This window comes from Coffea arabica, chromosome 5e, assembly GCF_036785885.1.
Source record: "Coffea arabica cultivar ET-39 chromosome 5e, Coffea Arabica ET-39 HiFi, whole genome shotgun sequence".
Taxonomy (NCBI): Eukaryota; Viridiplantae; Streptophyta; class Magnoliopsida; order Gentianales; family Rubiaceae; genus Coffea; species Coffea arabica.
Window position 1 is genome coordinate 2,585,475 of NC_092318.1, and position 25,182 is coordinate 2,610,656.

Below are 25,182 nucleotides of genomic sequence, written 5' to 3' on the forward strand. Positions count from 1 at the left end.
CAAATTTGAGAGACTATTTCACATTCTGTGAATTTTGCCAAATTTCCAAAATTTGCCAAAAACCAACCCCGAATCCGTCTTGGAAATACAAGTCAGCAATTTCAAGCCAAAATTTGAATGTCTTCCACTTAGAATCATGGAAAAGTGTCTTCTAGAAACTTTTAGTACTTCAGAACTAGTTTCCAACGGTACCAAGTTTTCCAATTTTGGACCTACGAAGAGTGAGATATGATTTTTCAAAAAATGCATCTCAAATCTGAAATTTTCAAACTTGACGGGAATTGAGTTTTTGGAGATTCTTCCCCATCCTCCAATACTAATTGACCATTTTGGACTTGTCTTCATGAAGGAAATCAGTTTTTCCTTGTGTTATTAAACACCACTTACGAACCTTGAATTTTGAGCAATTAAGGCTCATTTTCATGATATTCTCTAAGATTGTACAAGTATGCAATCTTCTTTGATAATTGGGGGTTCTAAGTGATAGTGTGTAATAGATAACTATTGTTTGTTCAGGCATTCAAGAGAACCTCACAATAGATGCTTAAGTACTTGAATCGTGCCACACACTCTCCTTTTGACTAGGTGAGTGTCAAGTGTACGTGAACTTGTTACGTGCTTAATTGTTATTAGTAATTGGAGATTTTGAAAATGTTGAGTCGAGTGTGTACTTTACCGCATGGGTTGAATTGATTGAAATGTATTGAATGGATTGAATGAAATGAAATGGTATGCTATGGCTGCATACGTCGTTGGAGTGAATCTCCTCGACTCATAAATGTTAAATGGGGGACGCCCAAACTCATAGGCAGACCTTGAACTCGAGGCGGCATGGGCTTAGTCGAGAAGCTTGGTGAGTCGTGGGAATGAAATGATAAGCTTGATCTATTGGAGAGATCTTGCTTGGCCTATTCGTGCAGTAGCACCTTTAACGCAGTTCGGGCCCGGTGGGGGGTTATATGATGGAAGGACCTGTGAAGTAAAGTGGAGTTCTACGGACTTAAAAATACCAACTCGGGTGACGGAGTGTCATCGTGGGAAGGTATTCAATCGAGGTTGGCGAAGCAAGTGGAAATTAGCTCCTGAGAGCTATTATATCCTTGAATTGTTTTTGTTTAAATTTTACTTGAATTGTTAATTACTCGAATATTATTGTTTTACTTGTTGAATGGGATTGCTACTTGGACAACGTGCTTGCATGTGTGTTCTTGGCCTCACGAGCAATCGCTCACCCCGTAGATTTGTTTTCCTTAACAGGAACGGACTTGAAGTGAAACTCGAAGAAACTCTTGGGATGTACTTTTGTATTAGGGTTTCAAATGTAATCGATTAGACATCTTCTGGTAGTGGTATATTTTGGGAAATTAATATATTTTGAAGTTGTGATGTAAGACTGAATATTTATATATGGAAGCATCTGCATTTTCTTACTTTGTCTTGTCGTTTTAGTTATCATTGCGTTAAGCTTGAAGGAGAATTGTACCGAGTCCTGGCGAGAATTGGGCAGCCGTCCCGCCGATACCCTTTGGTTCACATTAGGGAGAAGTGGGGGCGTCACAATATAAGAGCAAAATTAAGTAGTTTCTACTCAAAATAAAGCTCAAAATAACGTGGTTATCTAGCAACTTATGCATTTAAATGTACTATGATTTATACCCTATCAAATTCTCCCGCACTTAGTCTGTGCTTGTTCTCAAGTACAAGAATAAAACGAATTAAATACAAATAATGGCTATATTCAAGGTTATCATTACTAAAGCAACCATTCTATGCAAGTGTCGAAGTACTAATAGTAAAAACTAAAGAGACACTTCTTCGGTTAGCTTTTAACACCATCGACCCTTTCAAGTCCAGCTAACTAAATTAGGAATAAAAATATTTAACAAGCATTTCCTTGCAAATGGCCCAAGTATTAAGCAAAATATTAAACTTTTACCCACATGGATCCACATGCCAATCTTATTATCCACATATTTTTGTTTCTTTCTTTTCATATTTTTCTCTTTATTTTTCTTCAAATTCTCCCACACTTAAGCTTTTTCACATTTTAACAAAGGGAATACACTTAATTATTAGCCGTTTAAGCCTTTTGATGCGAATTCCAACATCTCCCAAATGGAAGAGCCTGGTTACTTAGCTTCCACCGCTAAAGAATCACATACTCATAACAATCATCACTTTTTGATGTAAAAGCCAACACTTTTAGGCGAAAATTCCCGGTTATTGGGCAACGACAACCAACGGAGTGCAGCCAAATTAATAAAATAAGCATTTAAATACAAATAAGAACACAAAAATCTGCTTCATATCCCAATAATATGGAGAACAAAGATTAATAATTAGGCCAAATTCAGAAGAAAAATGCTAGAAAAATATTTACAATACCTAGAAAAATTAGCCAAAAATTGAAAAGGTCTCAAACTTTCAAATATTCACCAAAGAAGTACTCTAAAGCAACACCATGTAACACTTAATAATTCATACACATATCACTTTAACAATAATAATACTCAAAATATAAGCCATTGCCTATCAGGGAATCAATAATAAAACTTTGAAAAATTTTAGCCCAAAATTTTAAAAATTTCACTTCACCCATTTATTCCTTCCCCCACATTTAAGACAACATTATCCTCAATGTTGGGGATAAAATAAAGAAATAATAACAAGAAAAGAAATGAAAGTGAAACTTCCCTGATAACGAATGGAGTGCCAAAGACCAAATGGGGTGAGAGAAATTACTAATTACCATCCAATAGTCAAGCTCAGGAAGCATCCTACCAACCTATGAAAAGACAAGAAAACACTACAAATAAGAGTTAAATACACCACCAAATAACTCAAACTAGAAAGCAATAAAATTTTAAGGAAATAAACACCACCATTAATGTTAAACAAAAGAAAAATATTAAATAAAATTAAAAAGAAAATCGGGTTGCCTCCCGAGAAGCGATAAGTTTAACTTCTTCAGCCAGATAGGGTCACATATGATTGTGGTGGATAAAATGGTTCGGATGATTTCACAGTTTCCTTAGCATGTGCTTGCAATTTTGCATAATTTTTTCGCATCTCCATTGCACTTTCAAACGATTGAAGAAGAATATGTACGATAATTTTGCAAGGGGATGACCTCTACATCCTGCTCTAATACATATTTTTCACTATACAAATCGTTAGAAGTAGTAATATAGGAACAAAACTCCTCGTACGAAGGCTATTTTAAGAGTTCAAAGACATTAAATTTTTCTTTCTCTTTACCAATACTTAAAATCAATTTTCCTTCAAGTAAGTCTATATTAGCCTCTTCTATAGCTAAAACCTCTCTACCAAGGATAATTGGCATACAAATATCCTCCTCCATGTCAAGAACAAGAAGATCAGTAGGAAAATAAAATTTACCAACTTTAACTAATAGATCGTCAACAATACCAATAGGATAACACACTGAACGATCAGCCAGTTGTAGAATCACTTGAATAGGCCCCAAATTGGCAAACTTTAATTTCCTGAAAAATGATAGAGATATCAAATTAACACAATATCCATGGTCACACAAACATTTATCAACAATAATATGTTCAAATTGACAAGGTACATTAAAACTCTCTGGATCTTTCATCTTGATAGGAAAACCATTTTGTAGCATTGCACTGCATTCCTCAGTAAGAGACACCTCTACAAAGTCTTCTAACTTCTTTTTATTAGACACTATTTCTTTCAAGAACTTTACACAAGCAGGTATATCAGCAAGAATTTAAAAAAAAAAACATGTTCACTTGAAGTTTCTTGAGCAAATCCACACTTTTGATATTGCTCGTCAATTGCCTTTTTCTTAAGCCTTTGGAGAAAAGGGATGGGCGGCACATAAGCTTTCACCTCAAGCACCTTCATACGTTGATTATCTTCCCCTTGATTTTTTCACATGAACCATTCCCCGAATCCCCAGTTTCTTCACTTTTAATAGCAATTCCGCTCCTCCTATGCTTTGCACTTGGTTTAGTCTTGGATTTAATGACAAGATCATCCAATACTTTGCCTGAACGAAGAGTCACAACCATAGTAGTTTCTTTTGGGTTCACCTCAGTGCTACTAGGCAATTTCCCTGGTGCCCTTTTAGTTACTACCTTTACTAGTTGACCAACTTGCCTTTTAAGATTTTGAATGGAGGCTTGTTGAGATTGAGCAAGTTTGTCAAACTGGTCCATCTTTTGGTCCACCTTTTGCATGTATTGCAGCATCATTTCTTCAAGGTTGGACTTTTTCTCCTATGCAGGTTGAAAAGGATATTGAGAAAGTTGCTGCAAATTTTGAAACCCAGGTGGTCCCATAGGTCTAATCCATAGATCCTTTCATGAAAAGTTAGGATGGTTTTTCCATCCTTCATATATGTGGTGGAAAAAGGATCATTCCTTGGCTTCAACTTCTGCCCCCCATGGAATTAACATCTTCTACCATGGAGAGAGGATCTCTATTATAGTAACTAGCACCAGAATACCTATACATGTGAGAATAAGCACATGATTCTTGAGATTGAGCTACCCAATTAAAGAGTTATTGCATTTGATGACTCAATTCAACTACCTGCCCAAATCCCATGGCACATTCACTTCATGCACTCCTACTCTCTTATCCCGAATTGGTTTTTGTTGAGAATTGCTAGTTAACAATTCATAGAGACTAACAAATTCCTCCAAGGTTTTGTCACCAATATACCTTCCTGCTGCAATATCCACCATATTCAGGGTTATTAAGGTCAACCCATCATAGAAAAATTACACTTGCAATGCCAATGAATAGTGGTGGTGAGGACATTGAGAATGTAGTAGCTTAAAGCGCTCCCATGCTTCATGTATTAGCTCTCCTTCCATCTGAGAAAATATGCAAATCTTGTTCCTTAAATCGATGGTCTTCTGAGAAGAGCAGTACTTGGTCATAAAGATGTTATTAACATCTTCCCATGTCCTCAAAGATCCTTCAAGGAGATGAAGTAACCAAGACTTTGCACGATCCTTGAAATAATAAGAGAAGCACCTTATTCGTAAGTCATCTTCTGAAACTCCACTAACAAAGAAACAACTCTAGATATGCCCATAGAATTTAATTTCTTGATTGCATTAAAAACTAGAAAAGCCCTATTCTAATCAATAAACACACTACCAGGGTTTATTTAAATTAGATCATATATTTCCCTAATATGAAACCAATCACGCTAGTCGCCACTAATTTAAGAGAATTAAACAATTACGGATTTAACTATCTTAACTAATACTAGATTGTTAGGTTGAATTAAATATCAAACCCTTGCTATTCAAATAACAAAACAAGTATGCGAAATTAAATCATGCGAATACTAACGAATAAAAGAAACAGATAAAAATAATTAGATCTGATAGTAGTAGAGAACAAAATTCTTGGTTAACCCTTGACTAGAATAAGAAATTAGCCACTCATCGTTGGGAGGCAATCCGCACAATTTCATTGAAGGAAATCGCATACGCGCCTGACAAAAGAAAAAAAACTAAAGAAAATACGAAAAGCAAAGCGCTCCGTTGTTCTTGCTTGCTGCTAAGACTAGTAGTATCCCCTCTCTTGGGACCACGGACGAACTTTTAAAGTCAAGAAAAGCAAAGTCCCTTCTCCTCACGTTACTACTTTTCCAAATAAGTACTACTACTACTACTAGTACTTCTAATTTCCTATGAAAGAAATATTCCCTAAATTGATAAAAGATAAATCAAATCGTTTTCCAATACAATTTGGAAATATGCCTTTTTAGGTTTTCAACTTGAATTAGGAAACTATCATGCCTAAATCCCAACTTCTCTGGACTTGCAGGCTAGCTTTAGGCACGACTAGAGCAAGGGATGACAAGTTAACCTTTGATTGTTTAACTAGAGGGAGGTCTAGTTCACTGCAAATTCGAATAAATCAAACGAATGACTAGTTATTCTTTTGGGTAATTTATGCCCATGGTCCAAAAAAAAATATGCCGGTGCCCAAAAACTTTGTCTCTATTATCCCCAGGCCCCCGGAACTAAGAAAAAATCTTGCCTCTATGCCTTTTATTATGTCTGAACTGAGGACTTCCATTTTCTCTGTTCGTACTAGTGAACACTACTAGAAAATAGTGTAAACGTGGCACCAAAAAAGTGCTGTAAATATGGGGGAATAATTTCTTTGGCTTGGATGTTTTGAGTTATAGAGTTCTAACCATTCGAATGTATTTTGGAGTAGTGAAGTTGATAAACAGAAGATGATGTGGTCTCAATATGAATCAGCAGTGAAGTACGGGCGCTTATAAAAATTTGTCAATTTGTAATGGCTTTTTTAATTTTAATTAACCACATAAAAATGATTCATCCATGCAAAAGCGTCACAACAATTACAACATATTATTTGATCAATGGCCGCCCTAAACGACTGTAGATTATTAAAAAAATCTATGGAGATAAGATAATTGAGAGTGTCCCATGCATCGAAATTGATCTGATAATAAAGATTAATATTATCATTTTTTAATATTATTTTAGTGGAATCTTATAAGTCGGAGAGATCACGTCGTGTACGTAATCTGGTAAGGGACACCATTGGAATAAAAAAAAATTACGGAGCACTAAGACAAATAATTAGGTTACAACTTGACAAATCTTTTTCATAAACTATGATACAACCAATGAATGATGTGCAAGTAACAGAAAGCTTGAATACTTATCTTCACCCACTGCAATGTTTAATTGCTTGTTTAGAATGTGCATTTGGACGAAATCTAATCCAATCCTTTCACACTCCCCATTTTCTTAGTATCAATCACTAGTTGTCGTTTTTCTCCTTTGGTGCAAGTAAATTGACAACACTGAAAATTTAAAAACTTGCGTTGCAAGCTACCTTTCGTGGCTTTACAATTGGCATATTTCTAGTAATTTAGGTACTGTTTTTAGAAGTGATTGGAATGACATTACGTTCCAGCTACCTTTCGTGGCTTCTGGTTCTTTTAAAGTGCCGTCTGCTGTATAGATGTTGTGTTACTTTAGATTACTTTTAAAGTGTCCCCCGGAATTGAGGAAAAGTGTCTTCATAACCCTAAAAAGCAATAACAAAGCAAAAAATAAATAAAGAAAAGAGACACCACTATATTTATGTGATTCAAGAAAGTACAAAAAACTCAAGAAACTGTTCTAGAACCAAAAGAACTTAATACTAAAATATAGTGTCCTAAAATATCAGTATATTTATAATTACTAAAAATTATAATCTTAGAGTTTCAAATATATTGGTAAAAATGGCAATCATTTTTTTGAAAATACAGAAGAAATTAATAATTTAGATTGTAAAAGAATTTGTGTATCCCCTCTATAAAACTGGCCTTTTTCTTTTTTCTTTTTTTTTTTTTTGATTGTAAACGAATATATCAGTTTATCAAGATAGCTATAATAATGAATCTGTCCTCTGTTAAAAACTTTACAACCCAAATTTATAAATGCAATTTGGAACCTATGAGGGTCACTAGATTTGTAAAATTATATTTAGATCATCAAAATTTTGTGAATCTAATTCCACATCATAAAACTAAAAGATACCTTGATCATTGATTTTGAGTTCAAATTCTTATATTTCACTGATAAGTTTTGGGATGACTTGAACTTTATGCTATTAGCATATAATGCTAGAAATAAGTAAGTATCTTGATCGTAGACCATTGGTGTGTTTGGATACATAATTTATTTTAAATATTAAATTTGTTGCATCATAAACACATTCTCCAACCTTTTTTATATTTTCAACCATCTTCTTTTTTCGCATTAATCACAACACAAAAAAAGTAGTATGGTAATTATTAAAGTATTTTTTAAATAATTTTATAAGTCAGGTTTTTTAATGTTTTCATTGCATTTCCTTTTGTTTCTGCAGAAACTGGAACATGGGCTGCTGGGGCTTTTATACCTATGGTAGGTAAGATTAAACTAAAATTGAACAGGAGAGGTCCTGTCTTTTACACCTATGGTAGGTCAGTTTTTCACTTTTCTTCTATCCCATTTAATAATGCTAGAAATTATTAAGTATTTTGGTTGTAGACCATTGGTGTGTTTGGGTACATAATTTTTTTCGAATATTATTTTTATTGCATCATAAACATGTTCAACACAAAAAAAAATGTAGTACGGTAATTATTAAAATAATTTTTTCAACTGTGTTAGTAAATGGAAAGATGTACCAAACACCAAAGAAAATTGGAAAATTAGTGTCACCTGAAATCTCCTTCAAAGCATCCTTGAAGCTAGTGGGTGTTTTATGGGAGATTAGTGATATTACAAAGGGTGAGATTAGGCAGACCCGACCCACGTCTATGGTATTTGCTTCCATTTGGCACCCTCTGATACCTTTGAAAGTTTCATTTTTCATGTTGAGACTACTTCTGAGGAGAATACCGACACCGGATAAGCTTCGTAAATTTGGTTTCCATTTGCCGTCAAAGTGCTTTTGCTGTACTGAGCCTTCCGAGGAGTCTATTGAGCATTTATTCTCCAATGGACACATTGCGTCATTCCTTTGGAATTATTTTGGAGGGTTATGTGGAATAAAATTCTCAGGATCTTTTCTACGAGCACGCATAGTAGATTGGTGGTTGAATTCACAGGATTCCGAGTTACGAAGGATTATTTGCCGTATTCTTCCTAGTGTAATTTGCTGGCAGATTTGGAAGGCAAGGAACAAAGCAATGTTTGAGGGTGTCCAGATGCAATCATCGGCCATTCGCCAAGCCATCTTCTCAGAAATCCAATCCATGGTAGGAATACATTTTAAACAATTGATAAGACTACAATCCTTTTGTCAATTGTATGATTGGTCAAAGGCACCTGGGGGTACGGTTGTATATCAAGGTATCCGCTGGGAAACCAAAGAGACAGGGAGGTATACTCTTAACACGGATGGATGTGCTAAGGGTAATCCAGGAATAGGGGGAGGTGGGGGCATACTCCGGGATTCCACTGGATTACCAATGATTGGTTTTTCGGCATATCTGGGAGAAACTACATGTCTCCGTGCAGAGGCTTGTGCCCTTCTTATTGGTCTTCAGATCTGTATACATAACGGTTTTGGAAACATATGTGTACAATCAGATTCATTGGTTTTAATTGGGATCATTCAACGTCGTACTCAGTGTCCGTGGACAATTCGAAGATACGTCAACCAGATTTGGCAGTTATTAGATGATCCACCTAGATTCACGCACTGCTATCGGGAGGCTAACACAGTTGCTGATGCTTTATCTAATGTGGGTATATCTCATCCAGATAAACAAATTGAGGTTTACGATACTTTCAGTAAATTCCCAAGGTTGGCTCGTGGGGCAATCCGTTTGGACAGAATAGGGATACCTTCAATCAGAAAAATGAGGATTATGTAAGAGGAATATTTGGTTATATTTTTCATGAATAAAAAAAAAAAAAAAAGTATTTTACAACTATCAAAAAAAAAAAAAAAAAAAAACAAAGGGTGAGATTATTACAAACGTGTATGAAAATCCCCTGGTGGCCAATTGTGGCGTCTAAAACACCAGACGCATCGATTTTTAAAATTCCGACCATGCAGCTGGAAATCAATCCGGAACAAGATGAATGATGCAAAATCTTGAACAAATGGATTGATTAACTTGTTTAGTTAATTGAAGTCATGTGCACCTTTTGTCCAATAACATTTTCTTCTTTTTTTTCTTTTTCCCTAAGGCGCGGTGCATCAAGGCATTTGCTTTCAGCAAAACTCAGATGAACATCATGCATGTTCTATTTATCAAAAAAAAAAAAAAAGAATTGTATTTGGATAGTTGATTATTTGGAATAATTTTCTGAAAAAAATATTGTAGTACTTTTTTAATGTGCTGTATGTGAAATAAAAGATAATTAAAAAATATGTTGATGAAACAAACAAATAAATTTTGACAAATAATCTACTATACAAACAAAAGTATTTGGAGGTTGTGGCAACAGACGGGATATTTTTTTTTCCCCATTACAATCTCAGTTGGGAATAGTTCAGCATAAATTATCCAAACTGACCAACTACTTCCTGCAACAAGAAAATGCGATTTAATCATGTGATACAGACGTTAATCACTAAGCAAGATTAGCATGCTTGAGGGCCTTGAAAATGTCTACTTGTTCAGTGGTCTTCTATAAAAACCAACCGTGATGAGATAATTATCAAACTGCTAGTGCTGATTAATGTACATTTACCTTGTTGAAAAAGAAAGAATTATACCTACTTTGCTTGAATTTACATCTGACAAATGTGTAACGTAATTGAAAAAGAAATTCACTAATTTTCCTTTCAACTTCAATTGTATAAGTTGAAATGTATAGAACTTTAGTAATATTTTTATAGTTTATTTTTTCACCAATAAATTTTTTCCCTAATCATGTAAAATAAGCGGGATGTTTTTCTCTATCTAAAAATATGTAATTGTGGAGATAAAATTTAACAAGACTTGTAAAATGAAATTAATTCTTCTATTAATATTTACATATTTATTATATATTTTTCTAAGTATATAATAATTAGTATCTAAAAGTACTTTATTAAATTAATACACACAGGTTCAACTAGTGACCCAATTCCTGTGCTGGACTCCTTATCATGTCAAGTTTAATAATTATGCATTCTCCAACTAGAAAATACAACTTAATCATGAAATACTCATGTTCATCACTGAATAAGATTTGTATCCTTGTGAGCTCTCAAAATATCTACTTATTTTGTGGCCTTAGGTAAAAAGCCCATTGTGACGAGACAATTGTCAAACTGCTCATTATTATACTTTTTTTATATGATAGATTTTATACTATAATTATTTGTACTCTACATTAAGAAATACGACACAAGTTTAGTATCCTTGTGAGCTCTCAAAATATCTACTTATTTTGTGACCTTAAGTAAAAAGCCAATTGTGACGAGACAATTGTCAAACTGCTCATTATTGTACTTTTTTTTATATGATAGATTTTATACTATAATTATTTGTACTCTACGTTAAGAGGAGGGGATCTAAAAAGATCAAAGGAAACTCGTCGACCCTGATGAGTGCATAGGCACCCACTAGCAAAATATTTCTAATAAAATTTGGATATTAGAATGTAAACCAAGAATTTGATCCTTAACCTACAATCAAATAAAACTTTCTTGACGGCCAACTACTCTGTTACTCTAGCAGCAGAGTAGTTGGTTTGTTGATTAGTGTTATTGACGTACTCTGTAATTAGTACTAATTAATGTACACTTCCCTTGTTGAAATTTGAAAAAGAAAGAAGAAAGAAGGAGACCTAGCTCACTTGAATTTACATCTATAAATATACTACGTAATTGGAAAAGAACTTAGCTAGTTTGCCATATTATTCTGAATTGTTTAACCTCTTGGCTCTTCAAATACCAGCATTGGCTACCCCTTATTGCTAATTGATCAGGCTAAATTGAGCTACGGGAAGTGCGTATAAGGAAAGAGGCTGCCTAAAACCATGGAATGCGCTTCAAATATCAGGCTTCCGGTCATAAATTTAACGGAGGAAATCCTAAGATCCGGAAAAGATTCTTGGACTGAAGCGCGAAACATTGTCACACGGGCATTTGAAGAGTATGGCTGTTTCATAGCTGTTCATGATAAGTATCCTTCAGAGGTTAGTGATTCCTTATTCTCTGAGCTGCAAGATTTATTTAACCTGCCGTTGGAGATTAAAGTCCAAAACACTTCTCAAACTCCCCTCTCTGGTTATGCTCGGCCAAGACCCAACGTGAACCTCTACGAAAGCATGTGCATTGAAGATGCAACAAATCTTGAAGCAGTCGAGAAGTTCGCAAATCAGATGTGGCCCTCCAAAAATAACCATTTCTGGTAAACTTGTTTCCATTAATATGTAATTCTTCTTATAGTTTATTGCTACTATGCATTATTCACATCCGAAATGCTTACCTTTTTTTTTTTTTTTTAATATGCCCTCCCATGACTAGTGAACTGTTTCATTGCTATGCAAATCAAGTAGCAGAATTAGATAAAATGGTGAGCAAATTGGTGTTTGAAAGCTATGGTGTGGAGAAGTACCACGAATCTCATGTGGGATCAGTGACTTATAATGTTAGATTCATAAGGTACAGGGTACCCGAACAGAATGAGATGAATGTCGGCGTTCCTCCTCATACTGACAAGAACTTCATAACCATACTTCAACAGAATGAAACTGATGGTTTAGAAGTTCAGTTGAAGAATGGAAGCTGGATTCCTATTGATTTTCCTCCTTCCTCCGTAGTAATCATGGCTGGAGATGTATTCTCGGTGAGATATTTTCTTTTTTTGTCATTAAATGTGCAAGCCTGGATCATATTAAACTTGATTAGTTACAACATTGCAATCCTCTAAAAATCCATGTTTTAAAATTCCATTTTCCTTTTCAAATCATTTCCCTTTGTCATGAATATACCGGGACAATTGTTATGTGTTTTTCACCTGAAACTAAAATGAAAACAAATATGCAAAAGAAAGATTAGACAATAACAATATATTAATACTCAAGTGTGGAGGGTTGAGACACGGATATTTTTGTTTCTCTTTAAAGTGATTCAAGCCTCTATAAAAGAATCAACTCTAATGCAATAGGTTTTCTAACTTGTCATTTCCAAGATACACCATTTCAACCATAATTACTAACACTCTCTTTAGACTACACAACTAGGAGAGTATACCTTTATAAATGCCTTATTAATTTCTTGTCTAACTATGATACAGAAAATAATGAATTTAGACTCAAAAGACATAAACTGTAGCAGTAGAACTTTTCTATCTCAACTATGCATATATATATATATATATATATATATATATATATATATATATATAAACATAACCTATATTCCTAATAAAGTACTAAGTAAATGCTGAAATTATTGGCCATTCAAAACACATTCAATTTTATATTGTAGGTTACAAAAAACTTATTGTAATTGAAACATCATAATTTCACATTCTTTGGTCAATACCCATTCAATCCAAATTTGAATTGTAAGTTACAATACCTCGAAGTAATTGAAAAGTCATAATTTCATATAATAAATCTTCAGGAAAAACCATTCAAACACCTATAAATTTCAGAAAATTTCAATAATTTATTTCCCTTGTAACATGCACATTTAATTATTTTATTAAAATACTACAACATTATGTAAAAAGCAAAAAACAAAGTTAAAAAACTTTGGTTCAATTAGAAAACTTGATTCAATAATGGCTTCGCCATACATTATCTAAGTTGGATGTGTTATGGTCAAATTAGAACGAAAAGGAAAAAGGCCTCACAGATGTTACTACCTTAATCATCTAGAATATTGGCATGGCATTTGTGCCATAACTTTCAGTATTTTTGTTGTAAATGCTGACTTCTCTAGTGGATATTAATACATTGATTGTATACATTTTTGAAATGCAGGCGTGGAGCAACGGTAGAGTGCATTCCCCATTTCATAGAGTAACTATGAAGGGAAAAGAAAGGCATTCGATTGCACAGTTTGCCTATTGCAAGAAATTGGTAGAGACACCAACAGAGCTGGTTGATGATGAACACCCCTTATTATATAAGCCATTGGACAATTTTGGTTATCTCCGATTCTTGAGCACAGATGATAATTTGAATACTCCAAATCCACTGAAGGCCTATTGTGGCGTCTAAAACACCAGACGCATCGATTTTTATGGATGAAAAGCTTTTTCTTCTTTTAAGTCGATGTTTATTCTCCTCCCCTATTGTGCCCACTTTTTCTTGAAAATGTTAGGGGAGTAGCTTTCTCCAGGATTAATCTACGAAATAATTTATTTTAGTGTGCTATCTGTTTTGTACCTGGAAGAAATAAATAAGGGAAAAGAAAGAAATTGGAGGGATACAAATAAATAAAATTTGGCAAGTAATCTACTGTTCAATCAAAATGATTTGGAGGTTGACGCATCTGATGAGATATTTTTTTTCTTCCCATTTCAATCTCAGTTGGACATAGTTCAGCATAAATTATCTAAACTGACTAATTACTTCCTCCAACTGACAAATACAACTTAATCACGTGATACACATGTTAATCACTAAGCAAGATTACCGTACTCGGGGGCCCTCAAAATATCTGCTGATTTGGTGGCCTTTTGTAAAAAGCCAATTGTGATGAGACAATTGTCACACTGCTAATTAAGGTGGAAAGTTCATTCAAATAATACCCTATCCCAAATAATACCCTATTTCAAATCACATTACTTTTCTGGCCACGGCAGCAGCAGCAATGCAAGGAGGTCAACTGTGTTCTGTGGGGCTGCACAAAGACAAACAGCAAAATGATGCACTGAGCACCGGAGAAAGCCGATTTTGAGTGGATGAAATAATGCAATACACTTTAAAATTATAATAAAAACCCTCTTAAAAATGTGTTCATCGTCTAATGGGGAAAGAACTTAGCAGCATGAAAATACCAGCGGTGGCTAGGCCTTACTGTTAAATTGATCCCCCGGGAAGTGCATACAGGGAAAGAGGCTAAATTGAGGTCGGACCCTCGTCCTGCAGCTCTTCTCCGCTGACAAACTAATAACTTTTTGTTGTCCACAGTCTTATCTTTATTTTATTGGCTGCCGACAGTTTATCTTCTTTCTCATTGGTCTGATTGAATTCTCCTTATCTTCTTGGAATCTGTCTTTTGTATTATCCGAGACACCTTTTGAATTATACTCCATTTCATTAGGTCTTGTGCAAATGGTCCATCAAACGGTGCTGCTGTGTCTGCGTCCTTTTGTCTTGTTTTGAGAAAGTTTACGTACTGTTGAACCATCTCCGGATCCTTCAACGTGCTCTTGAAAAAATCATTTACAGTACCAAATTTTGTAGATATATTTATTTAGCTGTTGGAAGATTCTTTTTTTTTTTTTTACTTGCTATTGAAAGATTCTTTGAAAGGTCCTTTTGAAACCTCTTTAATATGTCATTTTAACTTTTCTCCGGATTGAAGAAATTTTAGGGATAATTTCACTCAACTCTCCTGAAATTTTAATAATTACGGAGACCTTTCTTGATCCAATCAAATGACTAAAATGTCCTTCATATAATATTTAATTCATAAAAAAACATTTAAAGTCAAAAAATACTTCTTATTATTCTATTTGTCATTTCCTAATCTCAAAGAACAATTTTCATTAATTTTCTCGAGTCATATGCTCTAAAGTCTAAATCCACATTCCACGCCCTCAACGGGAGCAAACGAGATCGTATTCTCAATACACTAAGCATCGAGCTACGCTGCAAATTCCGTCTAGTTCAATTTCTTCACGGGCCTACACAAGTTTTTGCCGTATGCTATAAATCCACATCCTACACCCTTGATGGGAGCAGATGAGATTGTAGTCTTCTCAATACACTAAAAATGCATCGAGCTAGCGCTGCAAAATCCGTCCAGTTCGATTTCATGGATAACCCAAAGTTGCAAAAACTTCCTGTCATCAATTCCATGGTAAAGGGTTTCATGTGAATTTATACTACTTGAAAGATCGATAGTGTTAGTAATTGAACCAAATTAGCCTGCATGTATTAAACGTGCAAAGTGTTTAAAGTAAAATTTCACCTCACGGAAAGTGTCTTTGTAAATTTAAGGGTCAAGAGTCTACTTGTCATACGGTGGGAGCAAATGCTCGTAATAGGAAAAGAAAATGCTTACAATTGGCTTTGAATCTGTTTCGAATTACAGTTTGTTCTCCCACTGAATTGTGAAACAATTCTTAGCATCATGGCTGTTATACCAGTTTGGTGAAAAAAATAAATAGATGAAAAGAATCAACTATGGAGCAATTCTAACATCATTATTAAGTTGCAAATTGACTTTATTTGGCCCACAACATTTTTTACCTATCATTTGAGTAACTTATATTTAGAAGTATTTGCTTAGAGAGATTTTTTGGGTTGCCCCAACTGAAAAATATTTTTAGCTCATTGTCTAAAACAAGGTGAATATTTTTGGGTTGGGAGCAAAATTAAATAAATTGAAGAAACATTAAAAATGCAAGGTGAAAAACCGTTCTTATTATAATAAACAAAACAGTTGCACACCACAAGAAAGAGGAAAAATAAAACAAGAATAAGTATGCCCTCTAGAAAGCGTCCTTATTTTTTAAAACAAAAATCTAGATAATCAAGCTTTTTTTTTGCAGGCATGGAGCAACAGCAGAATACAACCTTGTTTTCATCGAGTTTTAACGAACGCGAATGCAAAAGGATTGTCATTGGGGGATGTTGCTGCGATATGTTTAGGAATCAGAGAAGAGGTGTGGAAAGTTGCTGCGGTATGATTGTGACCACAAATGATAGGAGAAGTGTGGGTGATGGACACCTGTAAAGGGCTTCTTTACCTGCAACCTGGAGGGCTGTTGGGTGTTGGGGGATTACAACTGCAAATGTAAAATGTGGAGTGCCTAAATTAGGCAACTTCCAAAGTGAAGGGGTCGTACGCTGAAGTAAGGGCAGGGAAAAAAGGCGCGAACCTTGGCGGATAAACTAAACACAGTATGCATAGTAGTAAGGAAGAAGCGCGAAATCGGACGAAAGCATTGAAAAGTGGGGTTCTTTTAATAAACACCGATGTGTTTATTTTGTATGCTTTCCGATAAATGAAGTACCCAATTTAAGAAAATTGGGTACTCCTGACCGTATGATGGACGAAAGCCATAAAGAGCTGGTCGTTTATAAGACAACGGGTTTAACTATACTTTTTTTTCCGATAAATACATTTCTATTTAAGGCACCTTGCTACTCTGTTCGTGTAACGGTCCAAAAGACATAAAGAGCTGGTCTTTTATTCAACAACGGGATTATTTTCATTTTATCTGATAAAGACATAAAGGTGTCTTTAAGGCACCTTGGGTATTATGTTGTTGTAAGAGAGAAAAGCCATAAAGAGTTGAAAATTTTAAATTGAAACACACGTTTGAATATATGAATGGGCCTCTACGGAAAATGGGTTTAATCTTTACTTATAATGGGGGAAAGCCATATAGAACTGGTTTTATTATCGAAAAATGCATTTCAATATAATGTTGTCAGATAAATAAATATTTATTTAAGGAAAATGGGTACTCCATTCTTATAATTTTTTTCGATAAATACTTTTATACATTTCTATTTATTAGTAAGAATTACTATTTATGTATAAAAACTTACTATTATTTGAACTAAACTTACTCTTTTAAAAGTAAGTTTGGGATATAAAGTAGTAATCTACTTATTTAAAAATTAAGTTTAATATTTATTCCAATTTACCTTTTGAGGTATAAAAGTTACTAATCTATTAGGCTTAAGGGTTTGTTTGGATTGCGATTTATTTGTCAAAATATATTTGCTTACATTATCATTACAATTTTCAACACACCTTTTTATCTTTCCAATTACCTTTTTATCTCACATACATCACATCACAAAAAGTGCTACAGTAAAAATATCTCTAATAATTCACAATCCAAACAAACCCTTCCATAATTTTAGGTATTATTCTATTTAGGTGAATAGGTCCAACAATAAATCAAATGATCGCTAAAAGTGCAACAACATGTTATATTAGGTAAACACTATTTCGCTACCATAACTATCATTTAGTATATCTATATGTATTGCTGAGGGGGTTTTGGATAGGGAGCTTCCAAAATTGTCAAAAGTTTGAATGCTATTTTAATAGAATTTTACATTTTTATAATTAAAAAATATTTATCTCTTAACTAATCATGTAACCGCTCCTACAAATCCTATAATTATGCTCATATTTTTCCCACATTTCCCGCACGTTTTTTTCACTACCCCGTAAAATTCGAACTCCTAAACTTTAACTAACAGATAATAACCACCCCTATAACATGATATCTGCAAATTTCAATTCACATCTCACATTTATTACTAACACTTATCATATCACTGATAGTAATAACTAACCGTTAATTTAAGAAATTCGCAACTACGAAAGTCAAATATCCAAAATTTAGTAGCCTGTTTAAATTACAATTTTCACAATTCAACGTATCTTATTGTCATAATATATTTTACTCTCACAATCATTCACAAATTATAAAGGGATTAAAAAATAAATAATTTTTAATAAAAAATTAATTCAAAGGTAGTTAATTCACACATACACACACACACGCATACATATATATACATATATATATTTTTTTCATAATATAAACTAAAATTATAAAAAATTAGGAGGGCTAACTTTTTTTTACACAAATATTTACACAATATGAATTAAAATTTTTAAAACTTTGAAAAGAAGGGACCTATGGCCCCGATTAGCCCCTATTAGTTTGGGAGTGTTTGGATAGCAGATTTTTTCAAATAATATTTTACTTATATTATAAACACATTTTTCAATCCATTTTTTTATCTCACATACATCATATCACAAAAAGTGCTATCATAATTATTTCAAATAATATTTTAAATAACACTCTATCCAAACAAATTTCAATAGCGTCTTAGTTCCAAACCTGCAAGATTACAAAAGAGAAAATAACTTATCACAAAATGAATTTTACACTATGGTGATCCCACCCAAATGTAGTTATTTCACGCACACACGTACATATATATACTTATATATTCTCATAATATAAACTAAAATTATAATAAATTTGGAGGACCAGTTTTATTTTACACAAATATTTATATAATTTAAAATTTTTAAAACTTGGGGAGGAGGGCTATGACCTCCATTAGCCCCCATTGGTTCCATTATTGATTTCAACAGCATCTTAATTTCAAACCTGTAAGATTACAAAGAAAAAAAATAACTAATCACAAAGCGAATCCCACACCATAGTGATCCCAATGAAATATTTTAAAAAGATTCAGCAAGTTCACTTCAAAAAAATACAAGTCTTGCTGAACTTTTTTTGTAGTACGAATTCTTCAAAATTCAATAGAATTAATTAAACCACCAATATTAATTTTCATACTAAAAGTTGATTGGTGTAAAAAATATTCGCACCTTTGTACAAGATTATCAAATCGAATGCATAATATTGGTAAGTATTTCATTTTAAAATCAAATAAAACATGCAATTACATTTATTTCTATCCAAATATCATTCATTTTCTAATATAAATTATTATTATCATTTTAGGATTCATCTTTCGCAAAAACACAATTCTTGAATGATTTACAGTTTTTGTCATATTTTGAACTATTGTTAGTCAAATCTTAAATTTTAATTATGTTGGTATAATTTTTTTAACTTTTTTCAAATTAAAATGGTATAATCTTTTAATTTATTTTAATAATGTAAGCGCCGTGCGTAGTATGGATATTCACACTAGTTGTCCTCGTATGACCGAGCCTGAGAGTTTGAGCATGTTTTGGTTGAATGTTATAATTCAAAATTGGGGGTTTGGAGGGAATATGTTATATCCATTGTAATCAAAATTCAAACAAATGTGGGAATAAATCTGGTTGTTACAACGAACTATATAAAGTGAATTTTTTTATTTATTTGCACAATGCTACCTTATTTTTACATGCATCAAAATGGATTGATTACAAGTTGCATTTGCTTGCCTTTTGCTAGAATTTTGGCTAATTAACAAATTATACTAATTGTAGAAAAGTAAGTTTGTAATCATTTTCAATTTTTAAAAAGTTTGAAAGTTTGGATAACAATAACAACAAATCTTCCTAGTTACATGTAGAATATCACTTGTTTCTATATCACAATTTTTATAGTTTAACACCTATGAATATAATAAGATAAAATTATTATTTTATAATACGATAAAATTTTATTATTTTCTAAGGTTATGTGAATGGTCAAAATATTTTTCACAGAATATTTTAAAATATATAAGTATAAAAGAATATTAAATTATACATATAATCATATATTATACAAGTATGTTACGAGTACTTACTAACTAATGTACTAAGTTTTAATCATTTATAAAATATTTTATTGTTATTTCAAATAAGCTTCCTAGTATTGATTTAGTATAAGTCATAAAAGATTGAGTGATTTGAGTCAGCTACTTCTGTGTTAATTTTGACTGTGGTTAACAAACTCAATGATTTAGTCCGTCTAACTTAGGTTAGTGGGAAAATGGGTCACAGTTGGCTAGAATAAAATTATAATAAATCCGTTTTTCAATAAAAAAAATGAACTCTTTATGACTTTCTTCCATTATAAGAACAGAGTACCCATTTTTCTAAAAAAAATTATTTATTGGATAAAATAAAAATAAACCCTTTTTTCAATAAAATCCTAACTCTTTATGCCTTTCCTCTATTATAAGAACCGTGTACCTACTTTGCCATAAATAAATTTATTTATCAGATAAAAAATTATTTATCGAAAAAATAAAAATGAACCCGTTTCTCAATAAAACATCAGTTCTTTATAGCTTTCCTTCCTTATAAGAAAAGAGTATCCATTTTGCCATAAATAAATTTGTTTATCGAATAAAATAAAAATAAACTCTTTTTTTCAATAAAAATCAGTTCTTTATGACTTTCCTCCATGATAAGAATATAGTACCCATTTTTCTAAAAAAAATATTATTTATCGAAAAAAATAAAAATGAACCCGTTTTTCAATAAAATACCAACTCTTTATAGTTTTTCTCTATTATAAGAACAGAGTACCCATTTTTTCATAAATAAATTTATTTATCGGATGAAAAAAAATATATTTTTCAATAAAACACCAGTTCTTTATAACTTTCCTCCGTTTACTAAAACAAAAAGAGTATTAACGACAACAACTTTAGCAAGAAGTAGAAAGCTTGACACTATTAAGAGACTTATAGCAAGGAAAAGGACAATAATACCTCATCAAAAATTGGAGCCAAAATGAGTGCGGGAAAGCTTCCCTCCAAATGCTGATTCGAGTGGGCCAAAGTTTCATGTTATTGGTGGAAAATCATGGGTGCTTTTTTGTGAAAATTTCAAAATTTTGGTCCCTTTCAATTTTTAGCAGAGTCGCGCATTGAAAATTTTTTAACCATTCTCGGCACAGCACTTGTCAAGCGTAGCACCACATGAATTCCAAGCCTTCCATACTTGCAAGGCTACTTTTTCAAATATTGTTCTCAGATCAGAGCCCTCGAAAGTTCAATCGCAACCTCCTCCGCACCTTTCTCCTTCTATTTCTCTTTCCCTTTCTATCAATTTTCAGTTTTCCGTAGACATATGGTTCCCCTCTTCCTCTCTAGCACCCAGATCTAAATTTATACAATCATGGACACACTTTAAAGACCCTTCCGATGCAATGGCAGACTTCAAGGAAAAGCGATGGTGTAGGTTTTTTAAGTAGATATGTTATTTTCATCTCTGTTTTGTCAATTGCCTTTTTCTTGCATTTTTGGTCAATTTAACAATCGCAAGATAAACTTTTTGAAATTGTAAGCATCTACTTCAGTGGATTAGAATGAATGGGCATCTCGGTTGGAGTAGAGAAATGGGTCTTACTGGAAGGCAAAATGAAAACTGCCCGTCAAAATTTCAGATCTAAGATTTCATGTAGTCTCCAACATATTTTCATACTAGAATTCTTCCTTCCACGATTTGATTTTTCCCTACTTTGTCGTATTGTTCAATCTCCTCTCTTTACCACTCTCGCTTCCATTCCTCCGAACCTCTCGTTGCCCAGCCCTAATTGTCCCCTTTTATTGTCCCAAACCCCCTGTATCTTACACAATTTTTGAATGCTAAACACTGATTATGACATGTTCTAAGATTGAAGCCTTATTTATTCAGTGACTTAACTGAAATTTTGGATGATTTTCTACTCCGATTGGTGATTAGGATTGATGGTATAGGTGATTTTGCTTGTCTTTGGACTGGTTTGTAGTGCTTCATCATTATCTATTGTTTTATGTTTCAGTGTTGTAGGACCATTCGTGAAGCATATTTTTTCCCTTCCTTTGGGTTAATTCTAATGCTTTTATTGCGCTGCATGTGATTCTCTTAGGTGATAACTTCTCCTCCTCCTGAATGTTTGTGCAAGTTTTAATGCATTTGATTTTTTTGCTATTTGATGATTTAATTTTATTGTTTATTTCTTAACTAAAGATCTAGAAAATAGAATATAGTTTTCTTTTAAGTGAACATACTGGACAAAAATATAAAGATTAGAAAAAAGGATCTCATTGGCTATTTGCACCTCAGAAGCCTTTTTGGCAGTAAAATGTAATTCCTTTTTTCAAGTTCATTTCATGCTTTCTAAGTTCGAATGTTACGCTTGCTTAGCTACTTCTCAATTTTGAATGAACTGCAATGGGTGAATGCATTTACGATTTTTGTGTTAAAGGAAACAGTCTTGGCGTTACTTTGCAATTGATTTCATGTTAATTAGGGTCATAATGATTTCTTCATCTTAAGTACATGCTACCAACTTGTAGTTTGAAATTCAGTTCACATTTTGTACTTGTGGTTAATAAAAGTGATCCTTAGCATTTTTTTAAAGTCCCTCATTTTCATTTCTTTTCATGCAACAATATAAGGATCAATGTCCTAGTTGATATATTAGGCTAATGCAGGTTTAATTTATCTAACTATCAATGTAAATTTCTGTTTAATACTTTTTTTTTCATTGGACTCTGTAGGTTGATGGTGGATTGTAGTAAACCTGGCTATGAAACTCTTACAAGCTACTTCGATTATGGATTTCGCCAATTAATGCAAACATGATACTCATTGTATATCGGCACATGGTCTATCTTAGCATTTGTTATTCCTGACAATTTTGGTTGTACATATTAAAGCCTAATTAGGATTTGATTTGAGTATCTTTGTGCTTTGTACTGTTGATAGTATTGATTGTAATATATTGTTGCTCGTTTTGTATTTATAATGACAAATTGGTTTCTTATTTCGTATAAAATTTTTGTTATATCTCAATATTGACATTAATGATACCTCTTGCTAAAAAAATGGTTGAAAAAAAGTAGCAACTACAGTCACAAAACTGTTTTTGGCAACTTTCTTGCAAGAAAATCATCTAACTGCATTTGATCGTCTTTAGTAAGGGGTCGATGGTTTCCAATAAAACACCAGCTCTTTGTGGCTTTTCTCCATAAAGTTTTTATTTTTTTAACGGAAGTAATTTATTACTTGGATAAAATCAGAAACTCCATTATAAGAAAAGGTTTGGAGGGAATAAGTTGTAAGCGATCCATGACAATTACCGTCCCTACACATATGTGAAGGAGCAAGGGCCATGACAATTTGCTACATAAATTTATTTATGATAAAATGGACACTCTTTTCTTATATGGAGAAAGGTCATAAAGAGTTGGTGTTTTATTGAAAAATGAGTTTATTTTTATTTTATCCGATAAACAAATTCCTTTTTACCTTCAAAATGAGTACTCTGTTCTTATAATGGAGGAAAATCATAAAGAACTGGTCTTTTATTAAAAAATTGGTTTATTTTTATTTTATCTGATAAATAAATTTGTTTATGAAAAAATTGGTACTCTGATCTTAAAATGAAAAAAAGTCATAAAGAGTTCGTCTTTTATTAAAAAAATGAATTTATTTTTATTTTATCTGATAAATAAATTTGTTTATGAGAAAATGGGTACTCTGTTCTTATAATGGAGGAAAGCCATAAAGAGCTGGTCTTTTATTAGAAAATGGATTTATTTTTATTTTATTTCATAAATAAATTTAGTTATAAAAAATTGGGTACTCTGTTCCTATAATGGAGAAAAGCCATAAAGAGCTGGTCTTTTATGAAAAAGTGATACTTTACAGAAAGTGACCGCGATTTGGTTTTTGAAATAATCCCAAATAAAAATTTAGAATGAATTTATTTGTTTTGAAAGTTATATAACGGTCGTTAAAACTCCAGAGATTGACAAAAAAATTTTGGGGTTGCAGAAAGGCAGAGGGAAGAAGGAGAAGAATTGAGCTTTTTGTCCGTTGCAATTGTTCCATTAAAAATGACTCCATTCGATTTTACCCATTTTTTGTTGGGTAAAATCGTTGGTTCTAACGATCAATTTTTCATTTCCCGTCAATTGTCCTTAATTGACCAAAATTACGAAACTTTGATGATGCAATATGTTTGGGGTGAAACTTTGAGAATGAAATTGGTCAACCATCCAAATTTTGAGGATGAAAAATGCATTTTTTCCTATAAGATATTTAATCAAATATTATTTCTTGTCTTAATTTTAGTTATGACTATACTACATATTTATTAAATAGACATACCTTTATAATTAAAGTTAATATTTGGTATTTTAGGATGCCATATATTTAAATAGATGAAAATTATTTTGAACATAACATATTAAAATAATTTTATTTGTCAATCATTTTGGCCCTTCCTCCAAGGAAAAAATATTGGTTTCGTCATTGCCTAGGAGAAAATTGGAGTCTATTGCTAACAAAAGATTGTGAAAATTTACCTTTATATCCTAATTATTTGAAAAAATCCAATAAAAAAATTTTGTAAAAGAAACCTTGTTTCTTACCAACAAATTAAGTAACTAATAAAATCACCTTTAATATTACTTTAACATATTTAATTTATGTTAAATACAAATTTTACCTGTTTCTCTTTTGTAAAAATATAGGTGTAACACTTTTTCAATTTTAGTTACAAACATTTATGTAGTTTACATAAATATAGTGATTCAGAGTAAAATGCCCATAAATAGCTTGTATTTTGTTCATGTAATGCTTAAAATTTTCATAAAGTGCCGGTACATTATGGGCGCAATCTTTTTTACTTTCACATATTTAAAATTTGTAAAATGCAAAATCTACCAGTTTCCCTTTCGTAAAAATCTAAGTATAATACTGTTTCAATTTTAGTTACAGACATTTATGTATTTTACCTAAATATAATGATTCACAGTAAAATATCCATAAATAGTTAATATTTTGTTGATGTAATGCAAAAAATTCATAAAGAGCTGGTATGTTATGGGCAAAAACTTTTGTACTTTCACATATTTAAAATTTGGTAAATACAAAATTTACTAGTTTCTCTTTTGTAAAAATATTAGTGTAATACTTTTTCAATTTTAATTACAAACATTTATGTATTTTACATAAATGTAGTGATTCGGAGTGGAATGCTCATAAATAGCTAGCCTTTTGTTCATGTAATGCAAAACAATCATAAAGAGCAGGTAT

The 25,182-nt window shown here is 32.5% G+C and overlaps 2 protein-coding genes, 1 long non-coding RNA gene and 1 other non-coding gene across 4 annotated transcripts; 3 read left to right on the top strand and 1 right to left on the bottom strand.

Annotated features, from left to right (window-relative positions):
- Positions 1–4,794: 4,794 nt before the first annotated feature.
- Positions 4,795–4,901, top strand: LOC140007123 (small nucleolar RNA R71). The gene has a single exon (XR_011814680.1). It is a non-coding gene; the product is annotated as a small nucleolar RNA R71 (small nucleolar RNA).
- Positions 4,902–8,344: 3,443 nt separating this feature from the next.
- LOC140006819 (uncharacterized) lies at positions 8,345–9,406 on the top strand. Its single transcript, XM_072049473.1, has one exon. It carries the CDS (start codon positions 8,345–8,347, stop codon positions 9,404–9,406), a length of 1,062 nt encoding a protein of 353 aa, XP_071905574.1.
- Positions 9,407–11,166: 1,760 nt separating this feature from the next.
- Positions 11,167–13,851, top strand: LOC140006426 (probable 2-oxoglutarate-dependent dioxygenase AOP1). Its single transcript, XM_072048275.1, has 3 exons — positions 11,167–11,881; positions 11,998–12,319; positions 13,464–13,851. Exons 1-3 carry the CDS (start codon positions 11,508–11,510, stop codon positions 13,701–13,703), a joined length of 936 nt encoding a protein of 311 aa, XP_071904376.1. The 5' UTR covers positions 11,167–11,507; the 3' UTR covers positions 13,704–13,851.
- Positions 13,852–13,960: 109 nt separating this feature from the next.
- On the bottom strand, positions 13,961–14,580 carry LOC140006428 (uncharacterized). Its single transcript, XR_011814034.1, has 2 exons — positions 14,506–14,580; positions 13,961–14,328 (listed from the first exon to the last, which is right to left on the bottom strand). It is a non-coding gene; the product is annotated as an uncharacterized lncRNA (long non-coding RNA).
- Between the last annotated feature and the right edge of the window lie 10,602 nt (positions 14,581–25,182).